The sequence below is a fragment of the Pygocentrus nattereri genome, chromosome 19 (assembly GCF_015220715.1).
Source record: "Pygocentrus nattereri isolate fPygNat1 chromosome 19, fPygNat1.pri, whole genome shotgun sequence".
NCBI lineage: Eukaryota > Metazoa > Chordata > Actinopteri > Characiformes > Serrasalmidae > Pygocentrus > Pygocentrus nattereri.
In genome coordinates this window covers 14434741-14453248 of record NC_051229.1, presented here as the reverse complement: position 1 = coordinate 14453248, position 18508 = coordinate 14434741, and the positions used below count along the sequence as shown (strand labels likewise).

The window sequence follows — 18508 nt, the reverse complement described above, 5'->3', positions numbered from 1 at the left end:
GCGGAAGGCAGGATACACCCTGGACAGGTCGCCAGTCCATCACAGTGCGTTTAATCCATATTTAGAAATTTCACATAACTTTAATTCACATCTGATGTTCAGTGTAAATAAGAAAAATATATCTATTAAATATAAAAAATCTAACAAATTCATTGTAGATATTGTGTTCTAGCATTAAAAATGTGCATCCAAACTGAAGTGAAAACATAATTATTTAATGAATGAGAATCATTTTTAACATACAAAACTTTAAAGGATGGTGTCAATCACATATTTTTATTTGGGGTGTATCTTTAAGTAACAGAGCTGTGTAGATCTAGCATTGATTACTGTATACAGCTGTATGTACGCATGTTTGTTAAATACTGCTAGTTCTCACACATAGAAATAGAACCTGTTCTACATACATTTTGATAAATGAAACCCCAAAAGCCTAACAGAACAGTCTGTTCTGTTGGGGAGTGTAATAAATGATAAATGGCTCCTGGTGGTTTGTCCTGCATTTTCTCTTTGATTTTCTCTGCATATTATAATATTATGATGGGGTCCCTAAAGGAAAAGTTCAGCATTAAAATCTAGTTTTTACAGTTTCCACTTACCCCAGATATAATCTATCTAAAAATACTGCTTGGCAACACTTTATTAATGTGTGGGAACCACATCCAAATGTGTGGGAATAAGATAGTTATGGCCATGATTTAGTAAGGCATGGGAACAAGATCATGCCTTATTAAGCTGTGGTCAAAGCTTAATTATCTTGCTCCCAAACTTTACTAATTTATGGCATTAGGCAATAGGATCTCATTCCCATGCGTTAATACAGCTACACATTATTTTTATTTATACAGGATATCACCAGCAGGGCTCCGTAGTGTCCCAGTGTTGCTTCTTTCGTTTAATCCTGAAGCTCAGATTTCAGATAAGGTGAAACTGTTTTAGTTATGAAGAAAGATAGCACTCCATAACCTCTGTTGAGATGTAAGCAACATTAGCATACTGTCATAATGTTATCATCTGTACTGAAATATTGAAGTCAGGCTGTAACCTTAATAAACAGCCTATATCATCGTTAGAAAGCGAAGTCATGAGGCTGGTTGGAAATGGAATACTATCGCATGCTTTGTGTTGATGTGTGTGAATGGAAGGCAGATCCAAGGACTAAAAAACAGGTTAAACTGTTCTTGTAGGCCTTTTACTGTCATTCATTTAACATAAAATTCTGTTAAATTACAGTACATATTCTGTGTATAAACAGGGCAGTACCTTCATTTCATAGACAAAACATTCCACAAATGTACGGTTTAATCTGATTGGGGTTTAGTGGAGGATGCAGAAGATTTTTCTATGTTTTGTACAAGAAACAATACAAAACCTTTACACAAAGTTTTTGTGCTCTGAACTTTTTAGTTCTCCTGCTCCCAACTGAAGAGCTGAAATGAGTGTGTTAAAGCAGGAAAAGCACAAAATGTGCTGGGCAGTGGGCCTCCAGGACCAGGGGTCAGAAACACTGCTTTAGACCAACACACCATAAGTATGCTCTGCCTCCCTCTGGCCTGATTGTGAACTACCTCAGGCTGTGATTACTTTGTGTGTGTGTGTGTGTGTGTGTGTGTGTGTGTGTGTGTGTGTGTGTGTGTGTGTGTGCGCTGCTATTTTGATTTGTCATCACATTTACTGTTGTTGTATCAAAATTATTGTCAATATCAAGTGATATAAAAAGACACAGTGTCTGTGACATCTCATCAGAGCAGAGAAATCAGTTCCTATATGAATATTACGTTTTAATATGAATCACTTTCTGATTTTTTAAAATAATTATTTATGAGATAATGTTTGAAATTTGAAATTCTAAATGTCAATCAGCACCTGTTTCATACAGAATACTTTTTAAAATGGACTGAATCTGCTCCTCAACTATGGTTGTCAAACACATGATTACTTTCTGACCCACAAACAAAAGACAAAAAGACATAATGCTGCTCTTAGTGTTTATGCTCTAAACGTCCTCCCACAAAACATACATGGAGCTTCTCTGCTAGCGGTCTTTAAAAGCAGCTTAAAACCTTTTAACTTCAGCTTTTCTCTACATATTAATTTCACATAATTTGACATTATTTTTACATTTTGTTTCTTTTAAATTCCTTTTTCATAACTAGGCTTTCCTGAAGTATATTTCATTGTTTTGTTTTCATTGATTTTATTTTAAAGTTTTATTTTCTTCTCTGTGCAGTGTATTTATATTCCACAGTACTGTCTAAATTAACAGATGACTCAGTCTTGCTGTAAGCAAACCAAATAGAGCCTGCATAGTCAAGGTTTCATTTTTCTTTTCATTTTTCTTCATCTGATATTCCCAAGGTGGTGTGGTCTGCTGTGGTCAGTGATCTGTCAAGCTGCCTGTGCCCACTGTCTCTGCCTCTTTTACACAGGTGATTCATTTTAACATGTGAACTATCAGAACAGGGTACATTGACACACTTTCATCATTTCTTGTCATTACTGAGTTATTTCACTTTCTTACATCACAGACAGAAAATAAATATCAGTGGTTACTGTGAATAAACTAAAGACCGCTTGGTGTGTATGAAAGGGTCACTGATGGTGCTTTACCAGGCAGTAGCCCACAGCAGTGTATGTTTAGTAACCCAAACTGACACTAAAGATACTGTGTTATAACTCTGTGTACACTGCGGTTTGCACCATTACTAGCTTGACCACATGTTCTGCCTCAGCAGGCTTGATACCTGAGCATAGGGCTACTCATTCCAATTCAAAATAACATCAATTGAAATAATTTTTTCCACAAAATAATCTCAATTTCAAAAACCAAGGCAATGCAACTGCAATTGAAGAATAGATTCTTTTAAGAATCAGCTCTTGGTCCTGCACTAGTGAGAAGTAAGGGTACAGACACAGTACAATGTACAAGATACAATTCACTGTACAGCAGTGGATGATCATGGATTTGTAAATGTACTGTACTGAATTGTCTATTGCAAAAACACTGTAAGAGTGAGAGACTCCAAACATGCAGCGTCACAACTATTTTAAACTACACACTTATGACAGCAGATGTTCTGATTTAATAAATGAGCCAAGACATGTTTGGTACCTAAATTTAGCTTTTTTCTTTAGATCAACAAGGCTAACATTGCTAATAAAAAGTAGAAGTCAATTGTTATTTTTAAGGAATAATAATATTATTCTGAATTATTATTATTTTTTATTATTATTATTAATAATAATATGTTCTAAATAATGTAATAAATAACGGTGTTGAGTATTTGGCCTAGAGATGTTTTAAAACATTGAAACAGAATCAATAATGTAGCCTCCACATGCCAGTGTGGTGGGCAAACATGAAAAAGGGAGTCTGATTTTGCAGGGGAGTCCGAATTTGGCAGCTATATCAGATGTCTACAGCATTCAGCTACACAAGGAGGATTTTTGCATTTTTGTAACTCGTTCTGTGTCCAACAAGTCTGCACAACTTTAATGAAGACCTAGATGCAGATAGAAGGGGTTAACAGACATTTTGAGGATGTAGTTATAGAAAACATTTAGACTTTTAGTGGTTGCAATATTAACCGTGTAGCTCCAGCACGAAACTAAAGAAGCAACATTTGGACACTAAACTCATCTTGGCTGATCACTGACATCTGAGTTGCACTACACAAGCTATACAATAATAAATATTGTAAATAATAATAAATTATTGTTTTTTGCAAATATTCACTCATTTTGAATTTGATGCCTGCAACACGTTCCAAAGAAGTTGGGACAGGGGCATGTTTACCACTGTGTTACATCACCTTTCCTTTTAACAACACTCAATAAGCGTTTGGGAACTGAGGACACTAATTGTTGAAGCTCTGAATGTGGAATTCTTTCCCATTCTTGCTTGATGTACAACTTCAGTTGCTCAACAGTCCGGGGTCTCCGTTGTCGTATTTTGCGCTTCATAATGCGCCACACATTTTCAATGGGAGACAGGTCTGGACTGCAGGCAGGCCAGTCTAGTACCCGCACTCTTTTACTACGAAGCCACGCTGTTGTAACACGTGCAGAATGTGGCTTGGCATTGTCTTGCTGAAATAAGCAGGGACGTCCCTGAAAAAGACGTTGCTTGGATGGCAGCATATGTTGCTCCAAAACCTGTATGTACCTTTCAGCATTAATGCTGCCTTCACAGATGTGCAAGTTACCCATGCCATGGGCACTAACACACCCTCATACCATCAGAGATGCTGGCTTTTGAACTTTGTGCTGAAAACAATCTGGACAGTCCTTTTCCTCTTTGTCCCAGAGGACACGACGTCCATGATTTCCAAAAACAATTTGAAATGTGGACTCGTCAGAACACAGGACACTTTTCCACTTTCCACAAACAGGTTTTTTGAGCATTCCTCAACTATCCCAGTCTTTTGTTGCCTCTGTCCCAACTTCTTTGGATCGTGTTGCAGGCATCAAATTCAAAATGAGTGAATATTTGCAAAAAGCAATAAAGTTTATCCGTTTGAACATTAAATATCTTGTCTTTGTAGCGTATTCAATTGAATATACATTAAAAAGGATTTGCAACTCATCATATTCTGTTTTTATTTATGTTTTACACAATGTCCCAACGTCATTGGAATTGGGGTTGAATTTCCAAACATATTCACTCATCCATCCAAATAATTGATTTCAGGTGTTCCAATCATTTTCTTGGTCACAGGTGTATAAAACCAAGCACCCAGGCATGCAGACTGCTGTTTGGGTCGCTCTCAGGAGCTCAGTGAATTCCAACGTGATACCATGACAGGATGCTGCCTTTCACATCTTACTCTGCAACCACAGAGCTGTAGATCACCCCATCATCTCTGACTGCCTGAGAGAGCTGGAAAACAGGACAGGATTAGAAATAATGGAGAATCTCTCATTCCTACCACTTGAAGCACTTTCACCAGCTCCATTAAATGAATAATAATCCATCAAAGCTATATTTATTTATTTTTTTCCCTCAAAATATAAACTGTTAGAGTTTTCAACCAGCTAATGCCCAATCAACTTAACCTGTGAAGTGGTCAAAACAATGAACTGTTACTGGTGAAACAGGCTGTATTTTATCACTTATAATTTCCTTGTCAGTATTTGTGGGTGCATTGCAGTAGATCAAATCATTTTCATGATCTGATGCAGATGAAGAATGTGGACAATTTACTCAGTAATTTAATCTCTTAATGTTTCAGTAATCAAATACCATTTACATACAGCAGTGATGTAGAAATTTTTTTGGTGGTCCTGTGAAAAAATGGGTGGGCCAACTTGCTAGATACAATTTCCAAATGCACAATATCCCACATTGTCATAACATTGCTGCTGACCACCGTGCAGTCATCACCCTACCTTTTCCAGTGCTTTCACTCTATGATGATATAAAACAGTGGCAAGAATGTATAGACTAGAATTCCCGATTCACATAAACACAGCCAACATTGCAACACTATAAAGCATGTGTCCACTCACCACAGACACTGTTTTTACCCAATGAAGACAACATAACTGGGGTAAAACCGGCAGCTGAGATGTAACAACACCTAAACCTAATCATTGAGTTCAGGTGTTTCAGCCACACCCACTGCTGACAGTTGGTTCACAATTAAGCACATAGCTCTGGAGAAATACTGCCAGTACAATGATTCATACTCATGAGCTCAGTGAATTTAAATGTACCACTGTCACCTCTGTCACAAGTCAATTTATAAAGTTTCTGTCCTGCTAGATCTGCCCCTGTCAACTATAAGTGCTATTACTGTGAATTGGAAGCATCTAGGAGCAACAACAGCTTAGCCATGAAGCAGTAGATCATGCAGACTCACAGATTGGGGCTGCCGAGTGCCTATCCTCTGTAAAATCACTCACTAATGAGTTCCAAATGGCCTCTGGAAGCAACATCAGCCAAAGAACTGTGCATTAAGAGCTTGACAAAATGGCTTTCCATGGCCAAGCAGCTACACACAGGCCTAAGATCAAAATGTACAAACCGTTGGATGGAGTGGTGTAAAGCATACCCCATTGAACTGAGTGTGGGGTTGGTGAATGCCATGAGAACATTACCTGCCTGACTGCATTGTGCCAACTGTAAAGTTTGCTGGAAGAGGGATAATGCTATGGGGATGGTTTTCAGGGGTTGACTTAGGCCCCTTAGTTCCAGTAAAGGGAAATGCTTCAGCATTACAAGTCATTTTGGATAATTGTATGCTTCCAACTTTTTGGGAACAGTTTTTGGAAGACCCTTTTCTGTTCCAGCATGACTGACACCCAGTGCACAAAGCAAGCCCCAACCCCATCGAAGCGAGCCAGGACCTCTCGTCCAACATCAGTGTCTGACCTCACAATGGGCAAAAAATTTCCACAGACACTCCAAAACCTTGTAGATAGCTTCCCAGAAGACTGGAAGCAGTTACAGCTGCAAAAGGGGGACCAACTCGATATTAATGGTTTTAGAATGGGATGTCATGAAAGCTCCTATAGGTATGATGTGTAGGTGTCCTAATATTTTTTGTGCTACCTTTAATGCCAAAGCCCACTGTAGCTTTTGTGATTTTTACATTTCATTATCCTTAAAATATGCATCTTAATACATAACCTTTCAGCATTTGATTGGGTAGGAATGAGTTCAATCTAGGCCTACACATGTCTGCACCCCTGATACAGAGATGCATGTGAAAAATAATGGCTTACCTTTTTATTCTCAGAAATCACAGCACTGTATATCACCGGGCTTTCAGTTGTAATTGTCTGTTTCATACACACAAATGTGATTTTACACAAAGTCACAACTACATTTAACAAAAATGGACCTATAAAAATATTATATTCATTTTTCTAAAAACAAATAAACTTTCAGCATTACAAGTCTGAAGCAAGAGGGGCACAACAGTAACTACTGCACCATGACTTTAACCTCTAAGAGCAAATCTGCACCATAACCACAAATGCTCACTGTATGAACTGCAGTGCTACTGACCCTTGCTCTGGTCTCTGTTTGATTTCCATCTGTTAGAGTAAGATATTAATAAATTAATGAATATTAAAGAATTAGTTGCATACTTGTACTTATGTAATAACACAACATTCACAACATTCATAATACACAAGATAGCACAACATGGACATTTGGTAGTAGTCATTAACTCCACCCTTTTTAATAGCAGAATTTTAAAAGGAAAACAACCTGTAAGAAATGGGTACTGAAAACTTACAGCACTTTTTTCTCAGCATCCAGGTTATAATGGTGGCCAGAGTCAGCAGCAGCCCTAGGCCTACAGCCAGTAGAACCCAGATAAGCCCAGTGTTTCCATTGCTGCAATGAATGATATCTTTTATTGAAAACCTTACATTTAACCTATGGATTTTAAAGTACACATGCTGCCAAAGATATGTTTTTTGTATCTAAAGTACGGAAAGAATAAAAGTTCAGTTTATCAACATTTCACATCATGTGTGAAATAATTCTGTTGCTTTCTCTCACTAACTTTAAGAGAAGAGGAAGCTGCTCTGCAGAGAGCAACCAAAAACAGCATGCTGTATTGAAGTGTGAAAAACCACGCCACTATACAAAACACCCAGAATCATATATAAGGGCCACTGTCCATGGCACATGCACACATCAACACTGTTTGCTACCCATGACATTATGCAGAGGACTATATAAAGCAACACCACAATCCAATGATCTCCAACATGTCCTCACACGTGCCTGCTCCTGCTCAACATTGCAATACACTATTGCTCCCTTTTAAGAGTTCGTTTTTATCTACCCCCCTTTCAGGGGATCCAGAGGTTTAATTAGGCCCTGTATTTCATACCTTGACTATGTCCAAAAGTATATAGACACCTCTTCTAACGAACTCATAATTCATAATTCAGTTACTTTAAGATACACTTCATGATGACACTGGAGTTCAACTACACACACACAGCTTGAATGATCTCTATAGAAAACCCAATAGAATGGCTTAAGGTCATCATGAATAGTGTTAAGCATCAGCTGGTGGGCTATGGGCTGTGGAGCAGTGGAGCAGCGGGACAACGTTGTCTTGAGTTATGGAGCTCCATCCAATATCTCTGGGATGAGTTGGAGTGATGTTTGTGATCCAGAACCAATCATTCAACATCAGTATCTGACCCACTTTAACACTGTTGTGGCTGAATGCCATCATATTTTCACATCAATGAAGCCTTCCCAGAAGAGTAGAGGCTGTAACTACAGCAAAGAGGACAAACTCTTTATTAGTACTCTTTATTTCAGAAGACAAGTTGAATGATTAGGTGTCTATAAACTTTTGGACATATAGTGCATGTGTACGTTAGGATTGCTTTGTGTAAGTTTAGGATTTGCTGTACTAAAGAGAGACAAATCCTGGTTCAAGTGTTTTAATCTATGTTTATTAGAGCATACATGGTTCCAAATAATGAATGTTTTCATTGATATTTGAATTGCACAATCAATACATTCTCAGAAGCTGTTGTTGCAGAAGGGTCAGTTCTACTGCGGAAATCTAAGAGCAACAACATGCTAAACTGATGTGTGAAAGTACAGCTATTTTTAAAGAGTAACACCATTTACAAGGCTGCACTAGCAGAACCTAGATAAGCTACTTAAGCGTTTTGCAGAATTGAAATACGTGGTACACTGTGTTCAAAAGTGTCCAGACAGACATTCTAGTTAGTGAATTCAGCTATTCTAAAGTTGAACCCTTTACTGACACAGTAATTATACCTCACACATATATACAGTAGCTTGTATGATCTCCTTAGAAAAGCACTGCTAACAGAATGGATGTTCTGGATCAGCTGCACATTTTAGTTAAGTAGTACTAAAGTCTTTCTAATTTGTTTTGTTTCACACATACTCTGTCAATGAACATTTTTGGCAGCATACATTCTTAAAAAAGATGTTTTTTCAAAGTTTTTTAGTAAAGAAAATGCTTCTATATAGAACCCTGAACACTTAAAGAACAGTTTACATAATTAAACATGATTAAAGTCTGCAGTTTTTTGGTCCACAAGGACTGGAACCTGACATTTGTGCCATAGGGATTCATAAAAAGTCTTATAAGAATAAATATGAAGCTCACTTTATTTAAGGATCAAAGAAAACATAAAAAACAGTATCAACAACTTCACAATGTAACTACAGTACAGTAGATTTTCAGCTCCATGTTACCACAAAGTGTCAGGACGTCGCTTTAGACGTACTTTGTGAGATTTTGCCATCAGCCTCACTTGTTAAGTTATGTAGCATAATTAACATCGTGTCTTTGACATAAAAAAAAATACACTGAGCTAACAACTCAGATGTCATGTTATGCTATCATTTCACCCAACAAAGTGTTATGACACCCAAATCTCAACAAAAAAACTGTTATTTGACACACGTGTTTTGTCAGCTTAAAAGTGAAGTTGAAATATGCCTTTATGACAAATTGCTGCTTATTAGCAAGAGCCTTTATAACCATTTATGTAGATTTATGTCAGTTGCAAGAAAGGAGCTGCAGATATTACACAGTTTAAGCTTCATCAAAACAGTTCAGCACTGCAGACACTTTAACTGCTTTGTTACCTTCTGAAAATGCTTCTTACAGGTTGTGAAGGATGTCTGCTTATGACTCCTCTATAACAGAGGAGTGAACACAGCACACATAACCGAAAAGGATCTGAACTGAATTAAGCTTATTTTAGTTTGGACATCTGTACATTTAACACCTCTAACATCTAACACCTCTGACCTTAAATTTTCTATAGCTCCTTTAAGGTTTTACTAAACTTTGTAAGGATATGTGCAGGAATGCTGAAATCCAAAAGGAATTTCACATATTTTGTAAGATCATTCGGTAATGTACACTCCCACAGGCAAAATAAATAAATAAATAAACGGGCCTAGCCCAAAATGGCAAAACATTTAAGCGTTAAGCATTAATCTTAACAACAAATCATTGGTCAGCAATTTAGCAAGAATTAAACAAATAGATAAACTAATTTAGTATGGGGTAGCGTTCTCCTTTAATTTCTTTAAATGCTGAAGTCTCAGGGTAAACAGCCTTTAACAGAAAGAAAAGTTAATATTGTTCCACTCAGCACTGATGGCTTCAAACAGTTAAAAGCTTTGCCAGGCTAGTTTGTGTTTTGTGTGAGACCAGACAGTATCTGTATTTAAAGGAGTGTATGCCTAACTTAAAGCTACACTATGTAAGTTTTAGTTATTTGGAGACCTCTCTGATTGAAATAAGTAACTGCGCACAAAATGTGGGAGAGTATTTTGTGATATATCGGTTGCACTTCAGAGTCCTTCCACAAGTGGATGAATCTGATGATTGACAGCGCATTAAAAGAGTATTCAAAAGGAATTCAGCTAAAGTGAAAGCCGTGTCTTTTGAGGATGTAAAGAAATGATATACTATTGTCATCATATCTTCATTAGTATAATGATGACACTGCATCTGAGACATAAAGATTGAGCCAGAGCTTCTTCTTGAGTCATGCGTGAGAAGGTAATTTATAATGATGTGTATTGTGGTTTCTCTGACTTTTAAATTATTATTTCAGGTTTTACAAGGACTTGCAGCAAAGACCACATGCCATATATTAGCGTGTTACTGACTCTGCCTGACAGTGATGTTATACTCACAAATGATCCGGTTCCTTTCAAAAGCTATTTGGTAAGAATGAAGTGGAGTTGTACTTAAAAGCGGCTCATTTTATTGTTGCACCCAAAATTCACCACCTGCCCTAAATCCACTCCACATGAACAGTGAGAACCAGCCTGTCACAAGAGATAGACGGTGTCATGTTCAGCTCATTAAAGGCAGAAAGAGTAGCATTTGTTGGTTGCTGTTTAAACACACTGTTCAAAGTTGGCAGAAAGAGAGAGCAGCAACGGTCAAGCAATATAGAGAGTCCAGAGACTCTCTCTGCTCTGCATGTCCTGCAAGAAGGGGATGATGACTGACCAATCAGAACAGAGTGGGCAAGCTAACCAATCAGAGCACGCTGGACTCTTTTGGAGGTGGGGCTCAAAGACACAGTAACAGAACATTCAAAACACTGAATTTGAGCATAATGGGTCCCCTTTAACAAAAGTCTTACACAGTGAGGTTATGTAAGGTGGTTTAAGCTGACATGCTACCAAAAAAAATGCATATTTTATTAGATATCCCCCAAGGCTAAAATCAACAAAAGGTCAGCACATCTGCACGTACTTATCTTGAATTTTACAAGCTGTTACTGCAGCAGAGTTAATTGTTCTTCAAAAAGCAAATACCAAAACCAGGCTATACTGAGGTGTGAAAGTACAGCAGTTTTTGAACACATTCATGAAGTATCATGAGCATCACTACTTACAGCTCTGCTGCTGTTGTCTCTTTATTTTCAGTCACAGCTGTAGAATCTAAAAGGACAAAAATAATCATATTTATTCTTTCTGTTTCTTGACTTAATGAATGTTAAGGCTCTGTTTGTGATCAGACCTGAAATGGTTTCACTGACATAACAATAAATTAATGTGAGCAGCACAACATTACAGCTTGATGATCAGCAGGTATGAACAGTATTTCTGATACATGTGATCTTACTTGAAGGTCTTTCAGTGACAGTGAGGTGAACAGTAACCCCCACATCTCCTGCACTGAACCAGTACCAGCCAGCATCACTCTTCTGCAGACCACTCATCTCCACACTGACAGATCCTTTTTCATCATCACTGACCAGCACTGCTGAATTCTGGGATGTGCTAGTCTTCCACACTGTGAAGCAGCTCCAGTCTTTAAATCTGCACCACTTCTTCTGTTTATTCTTATATCCAGCACTGCAGAGACACTGGACACTGACCCTGCCCCCTTCCTGACCACTCACACTGCTGTTTATCACTAACACAGCAGGATCTGAATAAAGAGGCAGAGAATGAGTCGTATAAATACATCCTCCATCATAAATAACACATCTAAGTTACAGTGAACAGATTCTACTTCACACAGAGAGACGTCTTACCTGAACTGACCGTCAGGTACACATAATCACCGTCATCTGATCCGCCACTAATTTCCACAGCACACCAATAATATCCAGAGTCAGAGTCTTGGAGGCTCTTCAGTTCCACAGTAAACATATTCTGGGTTGGATGATCAGTGACTGATGTTCTTCCACTTGTGTTTGTATTGGCTACTATTTTACAGAGGGACCAGTAATACCCCCTACACCAGTATTTACGGTTTGATTTGTATTTCTCATCATAAACACATGGAATGCTGATAGATCCTCCATGTTTTACAGCTAAATTCTTCAGTGTCTTCAGGCTCTCAGAATCTGCAGAAGAGAAGCCAAAACATACCACAGCCTCAGTCCTACACTCGTAAAAGGGTTCTGCAAGGGTTCTTTAGTATAAGCAATGATTATACACTCTCTGTGTTATTAGATACCCTGTGTTGTATCTATACTCAAAGTCCATTTACCTTATAGGTGCACTTTGTAGTACAACAATAACAGACTGTAGTCCATCTGTTTATGTGCATAATTTTTTATCCCCCTTTTACCCTGTTCATCGATGGTCAGTACCACCACGGACCAGGAATTATTTAGGTGGTGGATCATTCTCAGCACTGCAGTGACACTGACAAAGCAGTAGCATGTTTAATTGTGTGCGTGTGCTGCAGTGGATCACACCCAGCAGTGAGGCTAAGTCAGTGTCATTGATGGGCTGAGAATAGCCCGCCAACTAAAACCATCCAGTCAACAGTGTCTTGTGGTCGGAAACTGATCACTGATGAACAGTGACCCCACCTCCTTGTGGCCTCCTGACCACTGAAGAACAGGGTAAAGAGGAGCTAAAAAAATTGAACAGAAACAGATGGACTACAGTCTATAACAGAGTTTAATTGCAAAATGCTGCATATCGATTTGTAACAATCCTGGATATGAAGAGTTTTTTAAAATAATAAAAGTTGGCATATAGTGGAAAACACATGTATATTTCTCTAATAAAGGTGGTATTAATAATAATAATATACCATTTACATTTCTTTTTTGTGTTAAGTCAACTTCCAAAAGAGTAAATCTGAGTCATTCTTGTAGGTGGTTTATAATGACACGTTTACACTTCTCTAACAAAGTAAGTATTAAATCAAAATAGAGCACCAATGTTTCTTTTATGTGTCAAGTCATTGTAAATCATTAAAAAAATCTTGAAAGTTGTCGATCATGTGTTTTGGAACAAATCCTTCAATTGTAGAACTACAAAGTGCACTTATATGGTAAGTGGACCTGATACTGTTGGACCACATGTGTCAATACAATGTACCTAATAAAGAGGCCAGTAAGAGTATATAGAACCATGAGAACTTTTGAACATTCGAATGGTTAAATATGTCTTTGCCACTTAGTAAACAGTTGCATCCACAATGTTATGAAGGTCAAAAAGGTTCTACTGTAAGATATGTACTGAATAACTTTAGAGATATTGGTGTCAGTATCTCCAGCATCCCCCCGCAACCCTGACGGAGAAGCCAAGACACTTTTGAGAAAGACGTTAAAACATAGATCACATCAGATCACATCAAAGATGCCACCTATCCCGGACAGGGATGAGTTAAAGCATTTAAAGCCGTAAAAGTGTAAAGAACACAAATTCAGTGCAAAGGAATGATGCAGCATTGATCTTACCTGAGATATAGAGGAGTAACACAGAGAGAATTAAAGAACTCAGGAGTGAGTAAAAGTGCATGTTTCTATAAGAGACTCCAGAGACAAAGACTCTTCCTTCCTCTGAGAGAAGCAGCTCCACTTCAGAGGTCTTCCTGTTTTGTTTTGGTTCTCCTTTGCTAGTTCTCACTCTGTTTAATGTATAGAGCAAAAACACCAGTAAAGTGCAGAGCCCAGCAAACTCAAAGATTTTCCAGGGACCTTTAGACCCTCATGTTTAATTAATCATCTAATTAATGAATTATGTCATTGTGCCTCTTTAAGTAACTATGCGTGAAATAGTTAGCTCTAAGGCTGACTTTACACACTAAAAGGATCTTCTATGAGTCTGTGGTGGCAAGTGCTATCCTCTATGCTGTTGCTGGCTGGGGAAGCAGGCTGAGGGTGGCAGACGCCAGCAGACTGAACAAACTGATCTGCAAGGCCGTTGATGTTCTGGGTGTGGAGCTGGACTCGTTGATGGCAGTGTCAGAGAGGAGGACGCTGTCTAAGCTGCAGGCCATTATGGACAATGGCGTGGTGGGTAGCGCTGTCACCTCACAGCAAGGACGGCCTGGGTTCAATTCCAGGTGACCGGGGTCCTCTCTGTGTGGAGTTTGCATGTTCTCCCCGTGTCCGCGTGGGTTTCCTCCGGGTTCTCCGGTTTCCTCCCACAGTCCAAAGACATGCAGTCAGGCCAATTGGACATGCTACATTGCCCCTAGGTGTGAGTGTGTGAGTGACTGTGAGTGACTGTCTGTGTCTGTCTGTCTGCCCTGCAATGGACTGGCGACATGTCCAGGGTGTATCCTGCCTTCCGCCCGAAGACTGCTGGGATAGGCTCCAGCACCCCCCGTGACCCTGACGGAAGAAGCAGCTTAGAAAATGGATGGATGGATGGATGGATGGATGGATGGATGGATGGATGGGCTCCCACCCACTCTACGGTGATGAGGCACAGGAGCTCATTCAGTGCAAGACTCATTCTACCGAAATGCACCACAGAAAACCACAGGAAGTCATTCTTACCTGTGGCCATCAAACTCTATAACTCCTCCCTCAGTGTGATTCACAAAGTGTGGTTCATCTGTGCAAAACTCAATACCTAACAGTTCATATGTGTAATAATAATAATTGTGTGCAATAACGCAGAGGTACAATAATTTGAACTGCTTTATACTAGAGGTTTAATATTTGTTATCACAGTCACTGCCACTTTACTGTATTCATAAGAACTTAAATCTCGTGTACATATTGCAAATTTCTCTTTATCATTGTTTTAAATTATTGAAGTGTTTTTTTTTACATAAATGGTTGCAACTGTAACAACTGCAATTTCCCTCTGGGATCAATTCTGATTCTGACAAAACGTGCATGCAACTACAGTTGACTGAAATCTACATGAAACTAAATTGTATTTGAGTTGCATAATGTAAGTGTCTTGGAATTCACTTGAAAATCAGCCGCAACAGTTGCAAGCATCTCAACGTCATTAAACAAGTTTCATGAAACAGTCATTCAGAATGCTGATAAAGCCTCTCTCCTTTATAGTAAACAGCACTGTGTAACATGGAGCGAGGAGGCGGACGCATACGCCGAGATAATAGTCATAGTCAGTCATAGTCGAGACAGTCCAGGTTCCAATAATCCACACATAGTTCAGGATGGACAGACATAACTGAGAACTAAGAAAGAAACAAACCACAATGACAGTACAAACTGAGTAAAGACAGACCAATACAAAGACCAGCAAAGACAAAGTGCAAACACAGGGCTCAAATACAACAGGGATAACGAGGGACAGGTGGAAACCAGGTGGCGACAATCAGGGGTGGAGTCACGAAACGAGAGGGCTGGACCAAAACAAACACACATGGGTAAAACAAAACATCACGAACACATGGACTGGACTGGGAGGGGCCAATCAGGACACACTGTTTCAAATAATTGATGTTACTGGGTTCATGAACAAGAAAATGATACTGAAGAAACTTTATTGGATGATTGAAAATAAGATTCTGGTCAACTTTACATAAGTGTGGTAGTTTTTCATTCTGTCATTTCTTTGACCAATAAGCATGAGTTGCTTAACTAGCAAGCTAATGGAAATGTTTAAGCTGTTTGTGCCGCTGTTTATGAATGATTTACATTGTTAGATTGTTCCTTTTGTCCTTTATTTTCACAAATAGCTCACTCAAATTCAGTTGGCATCCACATGAGTTTCATGCAAAGGCTATAAAATGCTTGAAATATGTAAATAACACCTTGTTGATGACTGTACTCAGACACAATTATACAGCATAACAAAAAAAATTGTTGCATGCAACTCAACATGCAACTACTTGCATGAACATTTCATTGTTTAATGCCAGCATAAGACTTATTACCTTTGGAAAGGAACTGATTTATTATTTCAGAAAAAGAACATCTGTAGAACTTTGTTACAAGTGGTAAAAATTTCCCATATAGGCCTGCTGTACCACTCCACTGTATGTATGAATGGCTGATGTAAAACTGCAGCCATCACAGTGTGGAAAAGAGGCCTGAGTACCACTTCAGTGTGTTGGTATCATTAGACGTGCGCTGTTTGTAATTGGCTGGGCAGGAATATTCGCTAGAAAATTATTTCAGCCTTTCTCTTTAGGCCTCTTAGTGGCAACTGGGCAGATGGAACGGAAATGAACTCTATTTTTAATGAACATAATTAATTATATAATTTTCCCTGTAATTCTGTTATGAGATTAAACAGGACACTGATGTGTCTATGCACAGGTCAGCTAAGAGACCTGCTCCAAAACGTGTAGAAATCATATTTTATGGCTGTTGTGAAACTTAAAGCTGCCATTTGAACTACAATTGGAAATAAGTGTGTTTTTTTTTTTTACTTGAAATATCTCACTTGGGTCACTCCCAAGTAGTGATAGCATACTAATTGTTAAAATTAAGGTTTGCAGAGGGAAGTGACCTAAAAAAAAAACCCTGTGAGCCTTACTTTTTGTTTTGTTGGAAAAGAGTATTTCTGGAGCTATTTCATTAAACTGCCATTCCAAGATTAGACTTCCTCTCTTCCTCCATATTTTATGTTACTCTTTGTGCTTATTGCTACATGTAAGCTAACACTGCTGTACACTGAACTGACATTATAAGACTGGCAACAAAAACCAACAAGCTTTGTCAAATGTAGGAGTTCAGCTGCTTTAGCAGTTGAGTTTGACTGCTAAAGTTTGAAGAGCCTCTGTTGTTTTAGAGATGATGTATAGTATTAAACTTACACGTAATGAAATTGGTGGGAACTGTCATCACTCGACACTTATGCGACTATTAAGCCTAGGTATTATTTATGGTTGGTAAAATAAGATGAATTTAACAGTTTGTTGAAAGAAAATAAAAGAATCAAACGAACTAAAAAATGCAAGAAGACTCTTTGGATTTCAGAAGTGCAGGTCATTTATTCCTTCTTGAGCATGGAGAATGGCCCTCAGTCAACACTCACACAGATACAGGGTTTGTACACATAATTTATACCCTGAGTAAGGATAAGGTGGTGTCACCCCACCCCTTTTTTGTTATCTCCTAATCTCATGACACCACCATTATGTCCAAATTGATGTCCATACGTCTAACATATGCAATCATGTGGAAACCATTATCTCCAAGTCCGGTCTGTATCATTTTTTAAAAAAGACATTGTACCAGGCACATCCTAACACACCCTAGCATGATTGCTTGTGTTTTTCCATCTTGGCCATTTGGCCTTGAGAAGTTCATAAGTTCACTCGCCTCCTAAAAAGTGTTTTTCTTTCCTCTTACACCCTACTAAGGAAGCTTGTTTTAGGGCACTTGCTCCAATATGCAAGACCATATTGTACTTTATTTATGTTTTATCCTACATAATACAAGATATTTTAATTTTAGGAATCTTTAATTTACATCAGAACCCTAACAACAGGGATCATTTGTACCTGATGGTCAGTGCAGATAAGAAGTTTCTCTGTGTGAAGTTCAACATGTTCACTGTAAACTCTTGTAAAACATTGTTTATGCTCATTCTCTGTGTCTATACTTAGATTGTGTTGTGTCAGTGAAAAGCAGAGTGAGTTTCAGGAAGTGAGCAGGGTCAGTGTCCAGGGCCTCTGCATTGCTATATTAAAATGAACAGAAGCAGTGATGCTACACAGTGGGAGGACTGACAATCCTAGAATTCAGCAGTGCTGGTCTGTGAAGATCCAGCGGTGCGGGGTCTGCAGAAGAGTGATGCTGGCTGGTACTGGTTCAGTGCAGGAGATGTGGGGGTTACTGTTCACCTCACTGTCACAGAAAGACCTTCAAGAACACGTACATATATATTTCCAAAAGTATTCACTCACCCATCCAAATAATTGAATTTAGGTGCTCCAATCACTTCCATGGTCACATGTGAATAAAACCAAGCACCTAGGCCTGCAGACTGTGTCTACAAACATTAGTGAAAGAATGGGTCGCTCTCAGAGCTCAGTGCAATTCAGTGTGGTACTGTGATAGGATGCCACCTGTGTAAGTCCAATCATGAAATTTCCTCGCTACTCAACCCGATAGAACACCTTTGGGATATATTAGAGCGGAGACTGTGAGCCAGGCCTTCTCGTCCAACGAGCCAATATCATTTTAAACCCTATGGATTAAGAATGGGATGTGACTCAAGTTCTTATGTGTGTGAAGGCAAATTAGCGAATACTTTTGTCATATAGTGTATTAGAAATACTGTTCATATCTGCTGACCTTCAAGTTGTTGCACCATTTGCACCAAATT

At 38.6% G+C, this 18508-nt stretch overlaps 2 protein-coding genes across 3 annotated transcripts in view; one reads left to right on the top strand and one right to left on the bottom strand.

Moving 5' to 3' along the window:
* Positions 1–4718: 4718 nt before the first annotated feature.
* LOC108427123 (polymeric immunoglobulin receptor-like) lies at positions 4719–13776 on the bottom strand. 2 transcript variants are annotated; one of them, XM_017697067.2, is made up of 8 exons: positions 13702–13776; positions 12034–12348; positions 11619–11927; positions 11389–11434; positions 7248–7348; positions 6989–7041; positions 6727–6783; positions 4719–4879 (listed from the first exon to the last, which is right to left on the bottom strand). In XM_017697067.2, the coding sequence occupies exons 1-8, from the start codon at positions 13760–13762 to the stop codon at positions 4823–4825; spliced, it is 999 nt and encodes a 332-aa protein (XP_017552556.1). In that variant the 5' UTR covers positions 13763–13776; the 3' UTR covers positions 4719–4822. The 2 variants fall into 2 exon arrangements, with proteins under 2 accessions (XP_017552556.1, XP_017552558.1); XM_017697069.2 differs by having other exon boundaries at positions 7013–7041.
* A 4110-nt stretch (positions 13777–17886) lies between these two features.
* LOC108417526 (polymeric immunoglobulin receptor-like) overlaps positions 17887–18508 on the top strand; it is a 148320-nt gene continuing 147698 nt past the window's right edge. Inside the window, exon 1 of the mRNA XM_037531237.1 lies at positions 17887–17983. Coding sequence (XP_037387134.1) covers positions 17887–17983 — 97 coding nt within the window. The remainder of the gene's footprint in view (positions 17984–18508) is intronic.

Bases quoted from the DNA above. Each gene is read 5' to 3' on its own strand.
- LOC108427123 (XM_017697067.2), bottom strand. From the start codon at position 13,762: ATGCACTTTTACTCACTCCTGAGTTCTTTAATTCTCTCTGTGTTACTC. The intron at 11,928-12,033 runs GTAAGACGTCTC...CTCTTTATTCAG, and splicing joins GTACCTGACGGTCAGTTCAG to ATCCTGCTGTGTTAGTGATA. The intron at 7,042-7,247 runs GTAAGTTTTCAG...TTACTCTAACAG, and splicing joins GATGCTGAGAAAAAAGTGCT to ATGGAAATCAAACAGAGACC.